Raw genomic sequence first — 16,419 nt, 5'->3', positions numbered from 1 at the left:
CAGCAGCAGCAAACAAGGCAGGCAGGTCGGCAGGAGACCTGGAAAAAAAAAAAAAGCCAAAAATAAAAATGGAGTAGGGCAAGGTAAGAGCAATACAAACTGCTGCTGCTGACCTAATTGGCGCTTTAGAATCGGACATCTGAATGGACACAGGAGGCACCTGAGATGCTGAGCTGTGCCCCCCTATGTTAACTCTGGGCCCTCAAGTCTCCCAGCTGAATCTCCACTGATTTTCAACTCCCCCCACCCCCAGGACTCCCTAGCAATGCCAGTGCCGGAGGGGGAGGAATGGGAAAAAAGTGGAGATTCAGCTGGGAGTTGAGTGCACAGCTAGGGGCTGTTAACATGGGGGGGGGGGGGGGGGGCGCAGCTCGGCATCTTCCCTACACTTTCCTTCCTCCAACAACTACCCCCCCCCCCCCCCGACACACACACACACACAGCGCCCAACATCAACCCCTGCCCTTCTCAATCCCCCCTAAATATAAAACTTGTTTATTTAGTTTACCTGGTTGGTGGTGGTGGAGAGGAAATCTGAGCAGGATGTCTCCCTTGCGGTACACTCTTCTGGAGGAGTCTTGGGCTCACGTGGAGGCATTCAGCTGAGCTGACCTGCAGGTAGACACCTGTGTCAGATCAGCAGAGCCAAATGAACAAAGGCAGAAGCTCAACGAATGGAGCAGAGCAATACAAAACTGCTGCTGCAAGTGAGCGAATGGGTAACCGGCACCTAAGAAGCAAGTACCTGTTTGGAGGGGCCTCGGATAAAGATGAGGGGCCTGACACCCCCCCCCCCCCCCCCCCCCCATTCAAGCCCTCTCGTAGCTATGTCCTGGAAGGGAGGAGGGTATCAACATCACTAAGGGAGATTCAGCAGGTTGGTACTGGAATTTTCACCCTCCCCGCGGAACTCCACTCTTCAGCCAGATGCAGTCGTGACTCTAGTGATCCCAGCAGAAGGAGCGCTTCTACAGAAACAGCAGAGAGCGTGGTTCAGAGTCTTACAGAAGTACTCAGTACCAGGCTGTCTGTTGCTTCTGCAGGAGTGCTGTTACTGTTGGGATCGCTACAGTCACAGCTGTTTGCTGCTCTCAACCTAGTCCCTAAGCATTGGCGCTGCTGTGGGAGTTAAATGCGGGGGGGGGGGGGTTATTGCACAGAGCACTGTGGGGAGGGGAGGAGGGGTGTTAAATTAGCAGAGCAAGATTACCGGTGGTGGTGTCTTCAGCTGCCAGCCCGCAACACACCTGTGTGCTTTGTGACACACAGGTTGAGAATCTCTGATCTAGAGTCGATGAGAGACGAGTGTGTTGGAACATGCTTGTAAAGTGGATGCAGCATGAGTGAGATATGAGAGAGAAAATTAACGTATGTTAGTTTGAGGTGATGTGATTTGTAATCTAGGACTTGAGGCATGGAAAAGCATGTTCGTAAATGCCATTTAAAAACAATTTTTCCAAGTGAAGTTTAAGTCAGTGTTTTAAAAGGACGGTTGTTAAAACTGTTGCTGTGTTGGTTAATGGAATAGAAAAAAGGATATGTTGCAGCTTCCTTCCTATTTCACCAAGTGTATAAAGGTTTTAACTATGTTAGAACCACCCTCATAGGAAGCCATGGGAGCTGCAAAGCTGCATCTGTTCTTTTACCTGAACGTCAAACAATCCTAAAGCAGGAATAAATATATTTTTGTCTGTAAGGGCTGCCAGAGGTAAATGAAAGGTATATATGAATATGTGTGTGTGTGTTGTTTTTTTTTTTTGGACAGAGTAGAGAATGTATATAGAGAGTCTGTCCTCTGAATATCTTTTTTTATTTTCCTCCCACACGCATTGAAAAGTGTATTCTTTTCATGCTGAATACATTCTGAATATTTGCATTTGACACTAATCACATACCATTTACATTTTTCCTAGTGTTTGCCTTCCAGAGTCCCAAATGATCTTGTTTGATTTCAGCATATGTTGTTGTATTTGACCTCAGTGCATAGATATGTAGATCATAGAATACAAATTGATGGCCTGGTTACTAAGCTTATCTCCTCCCCCCCCCCCCCCCCCCCCCCCCGCAACACAGAATGATAAATGAGATCGTTAATATGGTAGCCCTTAGTTCTCCCACTGTTCTTTCTTATTAACTTTCTTTAAAATGTATACAGTGTTAATAAATATGACAAATATCTGTTCAGGAGATACAGGAAAAACATAAAGCATGCAAGCATAAACTAAAAAAAAAAAAAATGAAGATTTTTTTTTTTTTTTTTATGCTGGACAGCAGAAATGAGAATGGACATAAATTAGTTCTCAACCCAGTCCGCAAGACACACCCAGCCAGTCAGATTTTCAGGATATCCACAATGAATATGCATAAGATAAATTTGTATTGGCTTTGTTCTATGCGGTTCTTTGTTGCTTATATTTATTGTGAGTATCCTGAAAACCTGACTGGCTAGGTGTGTTCCAAGGACTGGGTTGAGAGCCACAGGGTTCTCAAAACCCTGGAGATGCTTGCTGCATGGCATGTTATTCTATTTTATCAATTCAGTAGAATTGCTAAAGGAAGCTTTATCGTATGTTTATAAAATACCACAAAATACAGTTTATAAATTCAATAAAGTGCAAATAAAAATTAAAAAAGCATATACATGTAGTTGCTATATCCTCCTTTTGGTAAGAATAGTTTCAGTGATTTTACACACTGGAAATGTTTACAGTAGCAAACATCACTAGTTATTTCTGTAGCCAACCCATAGGTATCCTGTGACATCAGATGCAAAGATAATGCAGAATAGGAATTTATTTGTTACATTTGTATCCCACATTTTCCCACCTATTTGTAGGCTCAATGTGGCTTACAGAGTACCGGAGAGACATTTGCTGACTCCGGTGTGAACAAATACAAAGCGATGTTGTGGTAAGATAAAGTTCATGTGGCAGAGCCACATTAGGGAATCGTTTAGCGGAAGAGTTGTGTTATGCCCATTCCAGCTGGAATAACAACTTCCTAATTGCTTTGCTTTTGATGATAATTATACTTGAAGTTGCAAGTTTGTGTGTGGCTGTAGTTGTCATGTTAAGACCTAGGGATGAATATTTTTTCAAATGTGTAGTTTTCTTAATTTTCTCTTTTGTATTGCACTTTGTACAGACCAGCAAAGAAGATAAGTTGTCTAGTCGTATACAGAGTATGCTTGGAAACTACGATGAAATGAAGGAAATTATAAGTGATGTTGGAATTTCCAAGACAACAGTGCCAACAGCAGTAGATGAAAAATCAAACCAAAGCTGCTTTGGTGAACAAAGACACAATAGCTCTCACCAGAGCAGCAAGTGGACTCCTGTAGGGCCAGCTCCTAGTACATCCTCCCAGTCACAAAAACGGTCCTCATCAGGAACACAAGGTGGACATAGTAGTCAGAGGACCAGTAGCGGCAGTAACAGCACAACCAGTAGTGGACAGAGACATGACCGTGATACTTACAGCAGTCGCAAAAAAAGCCAGCATTCATCTGAGCACTCTAAATCCCGCTCCATAAGCCCTGGAAAACCGCCTGCTGTTTCTTCACTTAGTTCCAGTCATTCCCGGCCTCATGGTGGTGATCATCAGAGCAAGGAACGCCAGCACGCTAAATCCCCAAGGGATCCTGATGCAAACTGGGACTCGCCATCTCGTGCACCCTCATTTTCAAGTGGACAGCATTGCACGCAGTCTTTTCCACCTTCCCTGATGTCAAAGTCCAGTTCAATGTTACAAAAGCCCACTGCCTATGTCAGGCCCATGGATGGACAGGAGTCTATGGAGCCAAAAGTGTCCTCCAAGCACTACAGCAGCCAGTCTCATGGCAACAGCCTGAATGAACTGAAGCCCAGTAGCAAAGCACATCTAACCAAACTCAAGATCCCTTCTCAGCCACTAGATGTAAGCTTAAAATCTTTTTTTTCCTGGGAGAGTGAGTTAAAAGTGAAGTGAAAAGTGTAGAGGCAGTGTTCTCCCTAGTACCTTTTGCCAGCTGGATAGCATGAAGGAGTAGTCAGGTGGGGGTGGGAGAATACATCACGGTATTGTAAAACTTTCCATTAAGTTAACCGGGTGCTCTGTCTGCTCAGAGGTCCTGAGGAAAATGCTGGATGGCTAATATCCAGACCTTTAGCTGAAAGATGGAGTTGAGGAATTTAGATATTGTATAAAGTCTATTTAAGCCAGAAAAATAATTAATATAATTGGGTAATGTTGATGATAGTTGGATAAGCAACTTAGCAGTCAACCCCAGGGATTTATTAATGTTAGAGAAGGCATTAAGAAATGGAAATAAACCGTGCTGCTCTGTTTGCATCTTCATATGTAAGATTGTGGTTTGAGAGTCAGGTAGTCAGTGATGACATCTCCCGTCTAAATATATTTTGTTAAAAGGTTAAAGAGAAACAGGGTGGTGATACGTTTAAATGAACTCTGCTGTGTTAACCATTGCTATTGCCATATCATAAACAGAAGATAAAATAGAAAGAAAAGCAGTTAAGTAGAAAATGTTATTTTTCATAAATACAAGCAGGTACAGAAATACATGTTTGCTTAGAGATAAGAACCTATGAAAAGTAAGCATTAATGCTCATTACAGAGCATGGAAATATGAAGACCTGGGTTATAGTACGTGTATGTACTTAACAGAGAACCAGAGAGGAAGACTACCAACAGTGACTTCAAGAAGCAATATCCTATAAGAGGTTAAGCTTCCACCACTGAGAGATGGGATTTTGCCTTAGCAGGACAGGCCAGAAAATCTGGGTAGACTGGACAGGCAGTTAGGTCTTTTTCTGCCATTATCTACAGTATTACCAAACATCTTTTTTCATTTGTAGGCATCAGCGTCTGGAGACGTGAGCTGTGTGGATGAAATTCTTAAAGTAAGTTCTCTGTACAATAAATGTAATTGTTAATGTGTTGGTTGGTTTTTAAGAATCATAGCTCAGTTGCTTACAATATTCAAAGGAACCAGGGCTGTGGAGTTAGAGGACCTGGGGTCAAAAGTTTGCTATACCATTTTTCTACTGTCTGACTCTGACTGTTACCAATATTAGGCTTTAAATTTTTTTATTCTGAATCTAAAGTGGTAAATATAACTCTAGATCCAGCACAAAGATGTGTATATATTAATATAAAGTGAAAATTTATATTGTAACATTTTTTTTAAAAGTTGGGAGTCGGTACATTTTTACCAACTCAGACTCCACCCAGAATTGCTTCAGACTCCACAGCCCTGAAAGGAACACCTAATAGGTTGTTTTTCTGACCCTCTAGCCACTGCTAGTTAAGATTGGGGAGTCATGTGATGCAGATGAACTGGGAAAGAGATCAGATGCTGAATGATACTGTCAGGAAGGATACTAAGACCATAAGAGTTGCCGTACTGGGTCAGACCATCTAGGCCAGTATCATTTTTCCAACAGTGGCCAGTCCAGATTACAAGCAACTGATAAAACCATAAAAAGTGGCAAGATTTTATGCTGTCGGAACCCAGGGACAAGCAGTGGCTTTTCCCAGGTCTACCTTAATAATGGCATATGGCATTTTTTTCCAGGAATCTGTCCAAACCTTTTTTTTTTTTTTTTAACCCAACTACATCAGCTGCTTTTACCAATTGCTCCGGCAGTGAGTTCCAGAGCTTAACTATATGTTGAGTAAAAAAAAAAAAATTTCTCCTATTTGTTTCTCCTAGTCTTCGTACTTTTTTATAGCGTAAACAATTGACCCCCGGGAGAGGGGTCCAGAGCCCGAGGTGAGGGGGCACATTTAACCCCCAACCCCCGCCAGCCAAAGTCCTTCGGCGCAGCCACGCCGGAGAAGAGGACCTCGGAAAGGTACCTGGCGGCGGCAGGTTGGCGGTGGGAAGGGGTCGAGAGGGTTATCGGCGGGGGGGCCAGGGCCAAATCTACGGGGGCCCATGCCCCCGTGGCCCCACGTAGCTACACCCGGCACAAAGGCCCCCTCTAACAAGAAGTTCTGCCTCAGAAGTACCACAGAAAGATGCTTCGGGCCGGGTTAGAAGTAGCACTGTTCTCACTGCAGTGGTGACAGGCAGGGAGACGTGTGCAGAGGAAATGGGGACTGCTGGGAGTGCAAGTGGGTAGGCCATATGGGCTTTATCTGCCATCATTTTTATGTTTCATAAGAAAACTAGTAAAACAGGCCCCTTTCTGACACAAATGAAACGGGCGCTAGCAAGGTTTTCCTCGGAGTGTGTATGTTTGAGAGAGTATATGTGAGATTGACTACATGTGAGAGAGAGAGTGAATTTGCGAGTGTGTGTGTGTGAAAGAGAGAGTGAGAGTGCTGGCTGCGAGTGTGTCTCTGCCCCCCCCCAGTCACCCAGCGATTCTCCTCTCTCCCTTGCTCGCCACCCAGCGATTGTCCTATGTCCCCTGCTCCCCCTCCAGCCACCCAGGGATTCTCCTCTCTCCCTTGCCCCCCCCCCTCCAAACACCCATTGATTCTGCTCTCTCCCCTGCCCCCCCTCCAGCCACCCAGCGATTCTGCTTCCCCTTACAGCACCACACCGCGCAAATCTCTGCCCCTCCGCCAACCGCCCAACCTCCGCTGCCGTGCACAGCTGCTGGTGCATGCCCACTGAACGGTAGAGGCAATCGCCGCCGTGCGCCCTCCCTCCCACCTGTGGTTGGTCAGTGCTCCGTGTGACGTACCCGGAAGTACGCTGACGTCACTTCAGGAGATGGATACAGCTTTAAGAGAGCACGAATGCTTCAAGGCTTCACTTTCTCGGCTGTAGAACATTGGAGGTGCGTTTTATTATATAGGATAAGAGTTGCCATACTGGGTCAGACCAATGGTCCATCTAGTCCAGTATCCTGTTTTCCAAACAGTGGCCAAGCCAGGTCACAAGTACCTGGCAGAAACCCAAATTGTGGCAACATTCCATGTAGAACCCCAAAGAATAGAAAGATTCGGGAATCCTAGAGTGACAAGATTCCATGTAGAACCCCAGAGAATAGCAAGATTCTGGAACCCTAAAGAGTAGCAACATTCCATGTAGAACCCCAAAGAATAGCAAGATTCTGGAATCCTAAAGAGTGACAAGATTCCGTGCAGAATCTGAGTAGCAACATTCCATACTACAAAACCCAGAGCATGCAGTTGCTTCCCATGTCTGTCTGTCAGTAGCAGACTCTGGACTTTTCCTCCAGGAACTTGTCCAAACCTTTTTAAAACCCTGATACGCTAACCACTGTTACCACTGTTTTTGGTGAATATTAGACACACTGACTGTAAAGCACATTATTAAAAATTAAAAAATCAATTTCCTTGATTAACTATTCAAAGCAGAAAATATTTAATCCAAAGTGTTGCTTGCAAGTCATTATTTTTGAGATAAAATAGTTGGCAGTTATAAAAAAAAAATCGGAACTAAAACAGAACTTTTTTTTTTCCTGTGAAAATTCCTTGAACTTATCCAGTCCTGTTTCAACCATTATTAATGGAGGGAAATTGGAGTACTGCTGCGCTGATTGGAGTTTCTTGCAGGCATTGCACTCATAAAATATAGCATGAACTAAAGCAGATTCTCTGAGAAAGAGGGAAAATTTTAAGTTTTACCTTGTTCTTCCCGCCTCCCCAAAGAAAATAAACTTACAAAAACATAAGAAAATTATTAGAACAAAAAATGGAAAGAGATCTGGAGATAAGACCAAAATGATGTTTGAGGAATCCAAGATGTACTGGAGTTTTAACTCCTTTGTGACTCTGGAATTGGGCATGAATTAAGAATCTTTTGTCAAATTTCTTGCATAGTTCATAAATTTTATATTGCTGTTGCAGGAGATGACGCATTCATGGCCTCCGCCTTTGACTGCTATTCACACACCCTGTAAAACAGAGCCCTCAAAATTTCCTTTCCCAACAAAGGTAAGTGAAAAACACAGTGGCCCCTATATTGCCTATATATAGTTTGTTCTTATGGAAGAATCTGTTTTATATCTAATACACAGAGGTGTACTTTCAAAGCACTATGCAACTTGTCTAAGTGTTTTGAAAATATGCCTCTATATAACTTTGTAAGTGCTTATGATATAAAACATGTGATGTGCCATGCTGTATCAGACCAATGGTCCATGAAACCTAACTTTTTGTCACTCGATAGGACCTGCCACATCCCAAGGAGCAGTTCTTTTCGGAAATGGATATAAAATTATGTACAGTAGTAAATATCTAATGCAAAAAAATCTCTTTGCAAGTGTGAGAGCCACTAGGATTATGTATCTCTCTTTCTGGACTTTAGTGCTATGTAATTTTTTTCCTCATGAAAGAAAACAAAACATACACCCCTTTCTCTGATTTCTCCACTTCTTTTCAGTCTTGGGGCACTTACAAATGATTTTGTAGAATGGCTAAGCTCTTTATTTTTCTAAACTCAAATTCTCCGAGGACAAGCAGGCTGCTTGTTCTCACTGATGGGTGACGTCCACGGCAGCCCCTCCGATCGGAAACTTCACTAGCAAAGGCCTTTGCTAGTCCTCGCGCGCCCATGCGCATGCGCGGCCGTCTTCCCGCCCGAACCGGCTCGTGTTCGTCAGTCTTCTTTTGTCCGCGCTCGGTACGGTCGTGTTTTGCGCCGTTCGCGCCCCTTAAGTTGACCCTCGCGCGTCTTTTTGACTTTTCGCTAAAAAAAAAAAAGGGGGGGGGGATTCCGGAGAAGGGCCTTTTGGTCTTTTTCCCTTCCCCCTATTTCTAGTTTTTGGCCCCGTTAAGTTTTCTTTCGTTTTCGGGGTAGGCCCCTTTGAGGCCTCGGGTCGAGTTTTTTTCTCCCCATCTTTTTGGTGCCTTGCCGCAATTACGAGTTTTGATTTCGCCGGCGTGATTTTTCCGCCCATGTCATCGAAGTCTCCCAGCGGCTTCAAGAAGTGCGCCCGGGTAATCTCGCTAACTGATAGGCACACGTCGTGTCTTCAGTGTCTGGGGGCTGGGCACCGCCCGCAGGCCTGCAGTCTTTGCGCCCTTTTACAGAAAAGGACTCAGGTAGCGAGTTTGGCCCAGTGGAACGTTTTGTTCTCGGGCTCTTCGTCGGCATCGGCACCGGGAGTATCGAGTGCGTCGACGTCGACAGCGTCAACACCTCCGCCCTCGGCCGCGACGGTATCGATTGCATCGAGGCATCGACCCTCTGCATCGTCGGGGCCGAGACATTCGGAAGGCTGCGTCGGTGGTACCAGGACCTCCGTTTCTGCTGATGTCGTCGGACGGTGGTGTTCGTCTGGAGTGCAGGTGAGGGCTGTCCATTCCCCTGCTGGTGGCGGTGAGCCTTCGGGTGGGTCTCTCCCTACCCTGAGGGCTCCTGCGGTACAGCCCCCCCCCCCCCCCCCCCCGAGACCGACCTTCTTCGGCCTCGGCCCCGAGGAAGCGACGGTTGGATTCTACGTCCTCGTCGGTACCGGGAAGCTCCGGTGACATGCTTCGTTTGAAAAACTCAAAGAAGCATCGACACCAGTCTCCTTCCCGCGTCGGTACCGAGAGCTCTGGGTCGCCGAGGGAGTCGGCACTCAGTAGGCACCGGGAGGACCGCTCACCCTCTGTTCAGGAGGTGTCGATGCGCTCCACCTTGGACAGCCCGGAACAGCCTCCACGCCCGGAACAGACTCTGACTTCGACTCCTGCATCGGCTTCCATGTCTTTCTCCACAGCCGCCCTGCACGAGAGTCTCCGGGCCGTTCTCCCAGAGATCCTGGGAGAGCTGTTGCGCCCTTCCCCTCTGGTACCGGGGGTGCTTGCGCCACCGGTACCGTCGAGTGAGGCGCCGGCTGGCCCCTTGCCCGGGGTGAGGTCTCCGACATCGGTGCCGCTTGCGGTACCGACTGCGGTCGCCTCCCAGGAAGGCTTCCCGACGACGTCGGCGGAGGGAGCTTCGCCGGTGCGGGCGAGGGAGTCTACCTCTCGACGCTCCCACCGTGGCCGTGGTTCCACGGAGTCGAGCCGGGCACGGCTTCAGACACAGGTTCGTGAACTTGTGTCTGATACCGATGGTGAGGCCTCGTGGGAGGAGGAGGAGGACATCAGATATTTCTCTGACGAGGAGTCTGATGGCCTTCCTTCGGATCCCACTCCCTCCCCTGAAAGGCAGCTTTCTCCTCCCGAGAGTCTGTTTTTTGCGGCCTTTGTCCGGGAGATGTCTACGGCCATCCCCTTCCCGGTGGTTGTGGAGGACGAGCCCAGGGCTGAAATGTTTGTGCTCCTGGACTATCCTTCTCCACCTAAGGAAGCGTCCACAGTACCCATGTATCATGTCCTAAAAAAGACTTTGCTGGCGAACTGGACCAAGCCTTTAACTAATCCCCACATTCCCAAGAAGATCGAGTCCCAGTACCGGATCCATGGGGACCCAGAGCTGATGCGCACTCAGTTGCCTCACGACTCTGGAGTTGTGGATTTGGCCCTAAAGAAGGCTAAGAGTTCTAGGGAGCATGCTTCGGCGCCCCCGGGCAAAGACTCTAGAACCTTAGACTCCTTTGGGAGGAAGGCCTACCATTCCTCTATGCTCGTGGCCAAAATTCAGTCTTACCAGCTCTACACGAGCATACACATGCGGAACAATGTGCGGCAGTTGGCAGGCTTGGTGGACAAGCTCCCTCCTGAGCAAGCCAAGCCATTTCAGGAGGTGGTCAGGCAGCTGAAGGCGTGCAGAAAATTCCTGGCCAGAGGGGTGTATGACACCTTTGATGTTGCATCCAGGGCCGCTGCTCAAGGTGTGGTGATGCGCAGACTCTCATGGCTGCGTGCCTCCGACCTGGAGAATAGGATCCAGCAGCGGATTGTGGACTCGCCGTGTGGATAATATTTTTGGAGAAAAGGTCGAACAGGTGGTAGAGCAGCTCCACCAGCGGGATACCGCTTTCGACAAGTTCTCCCGCCGGCAGCCTTCAGCTTCTACCTCCACATGTAGACGTTTTTATGGGGGAAGGAAGACTGTTCCCTACTCTTCTGGCAAGCGTAGGTACAATCCTCCTTCTCGACAGCCTGCGGCCCAGGCTAAGCCCCAGCGCGCTCGCTCTCGTCAGCAGTGTGCGCCTCAGCAAGGCCCCTTGGCTCCCCAGCAAAAGCAGGGGACGAGCTTTTGACTGGCTCCAGCAGAGCATAGCCGCCATCCAAGTGTCAGTGCCGGGCGATCTACCGGTCGGAGGGAGGTTGAAAGTTTTTCACCAAAGGTGGCCTCTCATAACCTCCGATCAGTGGGTTCTTCAAATAGTCCAGCAAGGATACACCCTCAATTTGGCCTCAAAACCTCAAAATTGTCCACCGGGAGCTCAGTCTTACAGCTTCCAGCACAAGCAGGTACTTGCAGAGGAACTCTCCGCCCTTCTCAGCGCCAATGCAGTCGAGCCCGTGCCATCCGGGCAAGAAGGGCTGGGATTCTATTCCAGGTACTTCCTTGTGGAAAAGAAAACAGGGGGGATGCGTCCCATCCTAGACCTAAGGGCCCTGAACAAATATCTGGTCAAGGAAAGGTTCAGGATGCTTTCCCTGGGCACCCTTCTCCCCATGATTCAGGAAAACGATTGGTTATGCTCTCTGGACTTGGACGCCTACACGCACATCCCGATACTGCCAGCTCACAGACAGTATCTGCGATTTCAGCTGGGCACACGTCACTTCCAGTACTGTGTGCTACACTTTGGGCTCGCCTCTGCGCCCAGAGTGTTCACGAAGTGCTTGGCTGTAGTAGCAGCGGCACTTCGCAGGCTGGGGGTACACGTGTTCCCATATCTCGACGATTGGCTGGTGAAGAACACATCTGAGGCAGGAGCTCTACAGTCCATGCAGATGACTATTCGCCTCCTGGAGCTACTGGGGTTTGTGATAAATTATCCAAAGTCCCACCTTCTCCCAGTACAGAGACTCGAATTCATAGGAGCTCTGCTGGATTCTCGGACGGCTCGTGCCTATCTCCCAGAGGCGAGAGCCAACAACTTGTTGTCCCTCGTCTCGCGGGTGCGAGCGTCCCAGCAGATCACAGCTCGGCAGATGTTGAGATTGCTGGGCCACATGGCCTCCACAGTTCATGTGACTCCCATGGCCCGCCTTCACATGAGATCTGCTCAATGGACCCTAGCTTCCCAGTGGTTTCAGGCTGCTGGGGATCTAGAAGACGTGATCCACCTGTCCACGAGTTTTCTCAAATCCCTGTATTGGTGGACGATTTGGTCCAATTTGACTCTGGGACGTCCTTTCCAAATTCCTCAGCCACAAAAAGTGCTGACTACGGATGCGTCTCTCCTGGGGTGGGGAGCTCATGTCGATGGGCTTCACACCTAGGGAAGCTGGTCCCTCCAGGAACGCGATCTGCAGATCAATCTCCTGGAGTTACGAGCGATCTGGAACGCTCTGAAGGCTTTCAGAGATCGGCTGTCCCACCAAATTATCCAAATTCAGACAGACAACCAGGTTGCCATGTATTACATCAACAAGCAGGGGGGCACCGGATCTCGCCCCCTGTGTCAGGAAGCCGTCAGCATGTGGCTTTGGGCTAGCCGTCAGCGCATGGTGCTCCAAGCCACTTATGTGGCAGGCGTAAACAACAGTCTGGCCGACAGGTTGAGCAGGATTATGCAACCTCACGAGTGGTCGCTCAATTCCCGTGAAGTGCGACAGATCTTCCAGGTGTGGGGCACCCCCTTGGTAGATCTCTTTGCATCTCGAGCCAACCACAAAGTCCCTCAGTTTTGTTCCAGGCTTCAGGCCCACGGCAGACTGGCATCGGATGCCTTCCTCCTGGACTGGGGGGAAGGTCTGCTGTATGCATATCCTCCCATATCTCTGGTGGGGAAGACTTTGTTGAAACTCAAGCAAGACCGAGGCACCATGATTCTGATTGCTCCTTTTTGGCCGCGTCAGATCTGGTTCCCTCTTCTTCTGGAGTTGTCCTCCGAAGAACCGTGGAGATTGGAGTGTTTTCCAACCCTCATCACACAGGACGAAGGGGCGCTTCTGCATCCCAACCTCCGGTCTCTGGCTCTCACGGCCTGGATGTTGAGAGCGTAGACTTTGCCTCTTTGGGTCTGTCAGAGGGTGTCTCCCGCATCTTGCTTGCTTCCAGGAAAGATTCCACTAAGAGGAGTTACTTCTTTCTATGGAGGAGGTTTGCCGTCTGGTGTGACAGCAAGGCCCTAGATCCTCGCTCTTGTCCTACACAGACCCTACTTGAATACCTTCTGCACTTGTCTGAGTCTGGTCTCAAGACCAACTCTGTAAGGGTTCACCTTAGTGCAATCAGTGCATACCATTACCGTGTGGAAGGTAAGCCGATCTCAGGACAGCCTTTAGTTGTTCGCTTCATGAGAGGTTTGCTTTTGTCAAAGCCCCCTGTCAAACCTCCTACAGTGTCATGGGATCTCAATGTCGTTCTCACCCAGCTGATGAAACCTCCTTTTGAGCCACTTAACTCCTGCCATCTGAAGTACTTGACCTGGAAGGTCATTTTCTTTGTGGCAGTTACTTCAGCTCGTAGAGTCAGTGAGCTTCAGGCCCTGGTAGCCCAGGCCCCTTACACCAAATTTCATCATAACAGAGTAGTCCTCCGCACTCACCCTAAGTTTTTGCCAAAGGTTGTGTCGGAGTTCCATCTGAACCAGTCAATTGTCTTGCCAACATTCTTTCCCCGTCCTCATTCCTGCCCTGCTGAACGTCAGCTGCACACATTGGACTGCAAGAGAGCATTGGCCTTCTATCTGGAGCGGACACAGCCCAACAGACAGTCCGCCCAATTGTTTGTTTCTTTTGATCCCAACAGGAGTGGAGTGGCTGTGGGGAAACGCACCATATCCAATTGGCTAGCAGATTGCATTTCCTTCACTTACGCCCAGGCTGGGCTGGCTCTTGAGGGTCATGTCACGGCTCATAATGTTAGAGCCATGGCAGCATCGGTAGCCTACTTGAAGTCAGCCACTATTGAAGAGATTTGCAAAGCTGCGACGTGGTCATCTGTCCACACATTCACATCTCATTACTCCCTGCAGCAGGATACCCGACGCGACAGTCGGTTCGGGCAGTCAGTGCTTCAGAATCTGTTCGGGGTTTAGGATCCAACTCCACCCCCCTAGGCCCATGTTTTTTCTGTTCCAGGCTACACTCTCAGTTAGTTGGAAAATTGTTAGGTCAATCTCAGTTATGTCCTCGCTGTTGCGAGGCCCAATTGACCATGTTTGTTGTTTTGAGTGAGCCTGGGGGCTAGGGATACCCCATCAGTGAGAACAAGCAGCCTGCTTGTCCTCGGAGAAAGCGAATGCTACATACCTGTAGAAGGTATTCTCCAAGGACAGCAGGCTGATTGTTCTCACAAACCCGCCCGCCTCCCCTTTGGAGTTGTGTCTTCCCTTGTCTTTGTCTTGCTACATACGGGACTGACGAACACGAGCCGGTTCGGCCGGGAAGACGGCCGCGCATGCGCGGTGCGCATGGGCGCGCGAGGACTAGCAAAGGACTTTGCTAGTGAAGTTTCCGATTGGAGGGGCTGCCGTGGACGTCACCCATCAGTGAGAACAATCAGCCTGCTGTCCTCGGAGAATACCTTCTACAGGTATGTAGCATTTGCTCTCTTGCCAGCCTCTCCACCCAGGTTGCCAGGTACCTTGTTTCTATAGACTTAATGGCACTAACCACAGAAACACAGCAACATTTAAAACCTGCCTAAGTTTTTGCTTTGGGGATGGAGACCTGTAAACTCCATACTCCACAGGAATAGAGGACAATCCAAAGTTTCAGTTCAGTCTTTATCAAGTTTATTTTTGACTACCCTGGTCCTTGAACACTGAAGATTTGTGTCATGGAGATGATACTTTCAGGTAGTTAATGGAGAAGGATTGGCACCTGAGGGAGCAGTCTTGGCAGAGACTTACTTTCTAGGTATCAGCCAGCAAGGAGAGAGAGGAACCAGAATCACCTGGGGAAATCATAGTACGGAGCTATGCAGAAGAGAGAATTTGGAAGTAAAGTTTTCACCTGAAGGAATTTAGAATTCTGCACTCTACCTCTAGGACAAGCTTTTCACCACACCTTACTTGGGCTTTAACTTTGGCACTCAACATAGTAACATAGTAAATGACGGCAGATAAAGACCTGAACGGTCCATCCAGTCTGCCCAACAAGATAAACTCATTGTACATGGGATGTGATACTTTATATGTATACCCGAGTTTGATTTGTCCTTGCCTTTCTCAGGGCACAGACCGTAAAAGTCTGCCCAGCACTGTTCCTGTACTAAAAGTTTTGTAGCTAACGTTGAAGCCCCTTAAAATTTACACTCCAGCCCATCTATATCTATTCAGCCACGATCACGATCATGAAAATGATGTAGTTGGAATTAATACATTTTTCTTCGCAGTTTCGCAACAAGATTTGGCTTTAATGAAATATTAAGTATTTTGTTTTGGGATGCTGAAGAGTTTCACATTTCTCAGCATGGCTTTTTCCTTATTTAAGAATACTGTAACATGCCAACAAAGAAGTGAACCGGAACTGAAAGGAATAATTGGATAATAGCCACTGATGCTCAGCTCTCTTGTGTTTTTACATGCTATCCTAATGGATTTTAGCACTTTTTTACCATTGTTAGAACTTCTGTATATTTCATTCTTTATGCAGTCCTATGGGTGATGGCTCTGAGGAAATTCCAAGGAACAGATCTTGGCAGTTGAAAAGGAGAGGGAAGTTTACAGCTCCAGCTCCACTTCCTTTCCCCATTCACCCCTCCTATCTCAATATCTGTTGCTTTTGGTTTGTTTGCATACGTTTTCATTTGTGGAAGTATATAAAGGACATTCACTTTATTTCTCTGGTTTCAGTCTACACTTCTTCATAACAAGTATGTAGTTAGTTTCAGGTTAATTGACTTTGAGGCCTCATCATTTTGAGCCCCTATTGGCCTAGTGTTGTTTTTCAGTGACCCTGATATCTAGGGATTCCCACATATGAGACTACAACTGGCCTGCTTGTCCTTGGAGAAAGTGGTTATTAACCTATAGCAGATGTTCTCCAAAGACAGCAGGCCAAGTATTGTCACATACCCTCCTACCTCCCCTTAGAGTTGTAATTTTCAGCTATGTGACATGACTGAGGGACCCGTGCTCATGTGTTGGGCAGGAAAGCACCAGCGCTTTTACAGTGGGACGCTGCTAGAAATGCTTACAGTCCTCTCACTAGCCTGCATCTGCACCAGGCTCCGTCAGATGACGTCACCCAGATGTGAGAATACTTGGCCTGCTGTCCTTGGAGAACACCTGTTAAAGGTGGGTAACTTCGCTTTCTCGTCTAGGGGCTGTGAACACAACCTCTTCCGCTGGCCCAAGAATTGAAAGGAATCAAAGCCAAATCCTTCTGCATGGCAATGCTCAGCACTAAACTGAGTAATCTGGCAGGCTCTTGCTTTCC

The 16,419-nt window shown here is 47.8% G+C and overlaps 1 protein-coding gene across 3 annotated transcripts in view; it reads left to right on the top strand.

The window, feature by feature from the left end:
• The window catches only part of AFF4 (AF4/FMR2 family member 4), a 182,391-nt gene that overhangs the window by 89,630 nt on the left and 76,342 nt on the right, over nucleotides 1-16,419 (top strand). For all 3 annotated transcript variants that reach the window (XM_030212599.1, XM_030212598.1, XM_030212601.1), the window contains 3 exons: nucleotides 3,145-3,915; nucleotides 4,854-4,898; nucleotides 7,825-7,911. In XM_030212599.1, coding sequence (XP_030068459.1) covers nucleotides 3,145-3,915; nucleotides 4,854-4,898; nucleotides 7,825-7,911 — 903 coding nt within the window. The remainder of the gene's footprint in view (nucleotides 1-3,144; nucleotides 3,916-4,853; nucleotides 4,899-7,824; nucleotides 7,912-16,419) is intronic.

Source organism: Microcaecilia unicolor, chromosome 8 (genome assembly GCF_901765095.1).
Source record: "Microcaecilia unicolor chromosome 8, aMicUni1.1, whole genome shotgun sequence".
NCBI lineage: Eukaryota > Metazoa > Chordata > Amphibia > Gymnophiona > Siphonopidae > Microcaecilia > Microcaecilia unicolor.
This window is presented reverse-complemented; position numbering and strand designations above follow the sequence as displayed.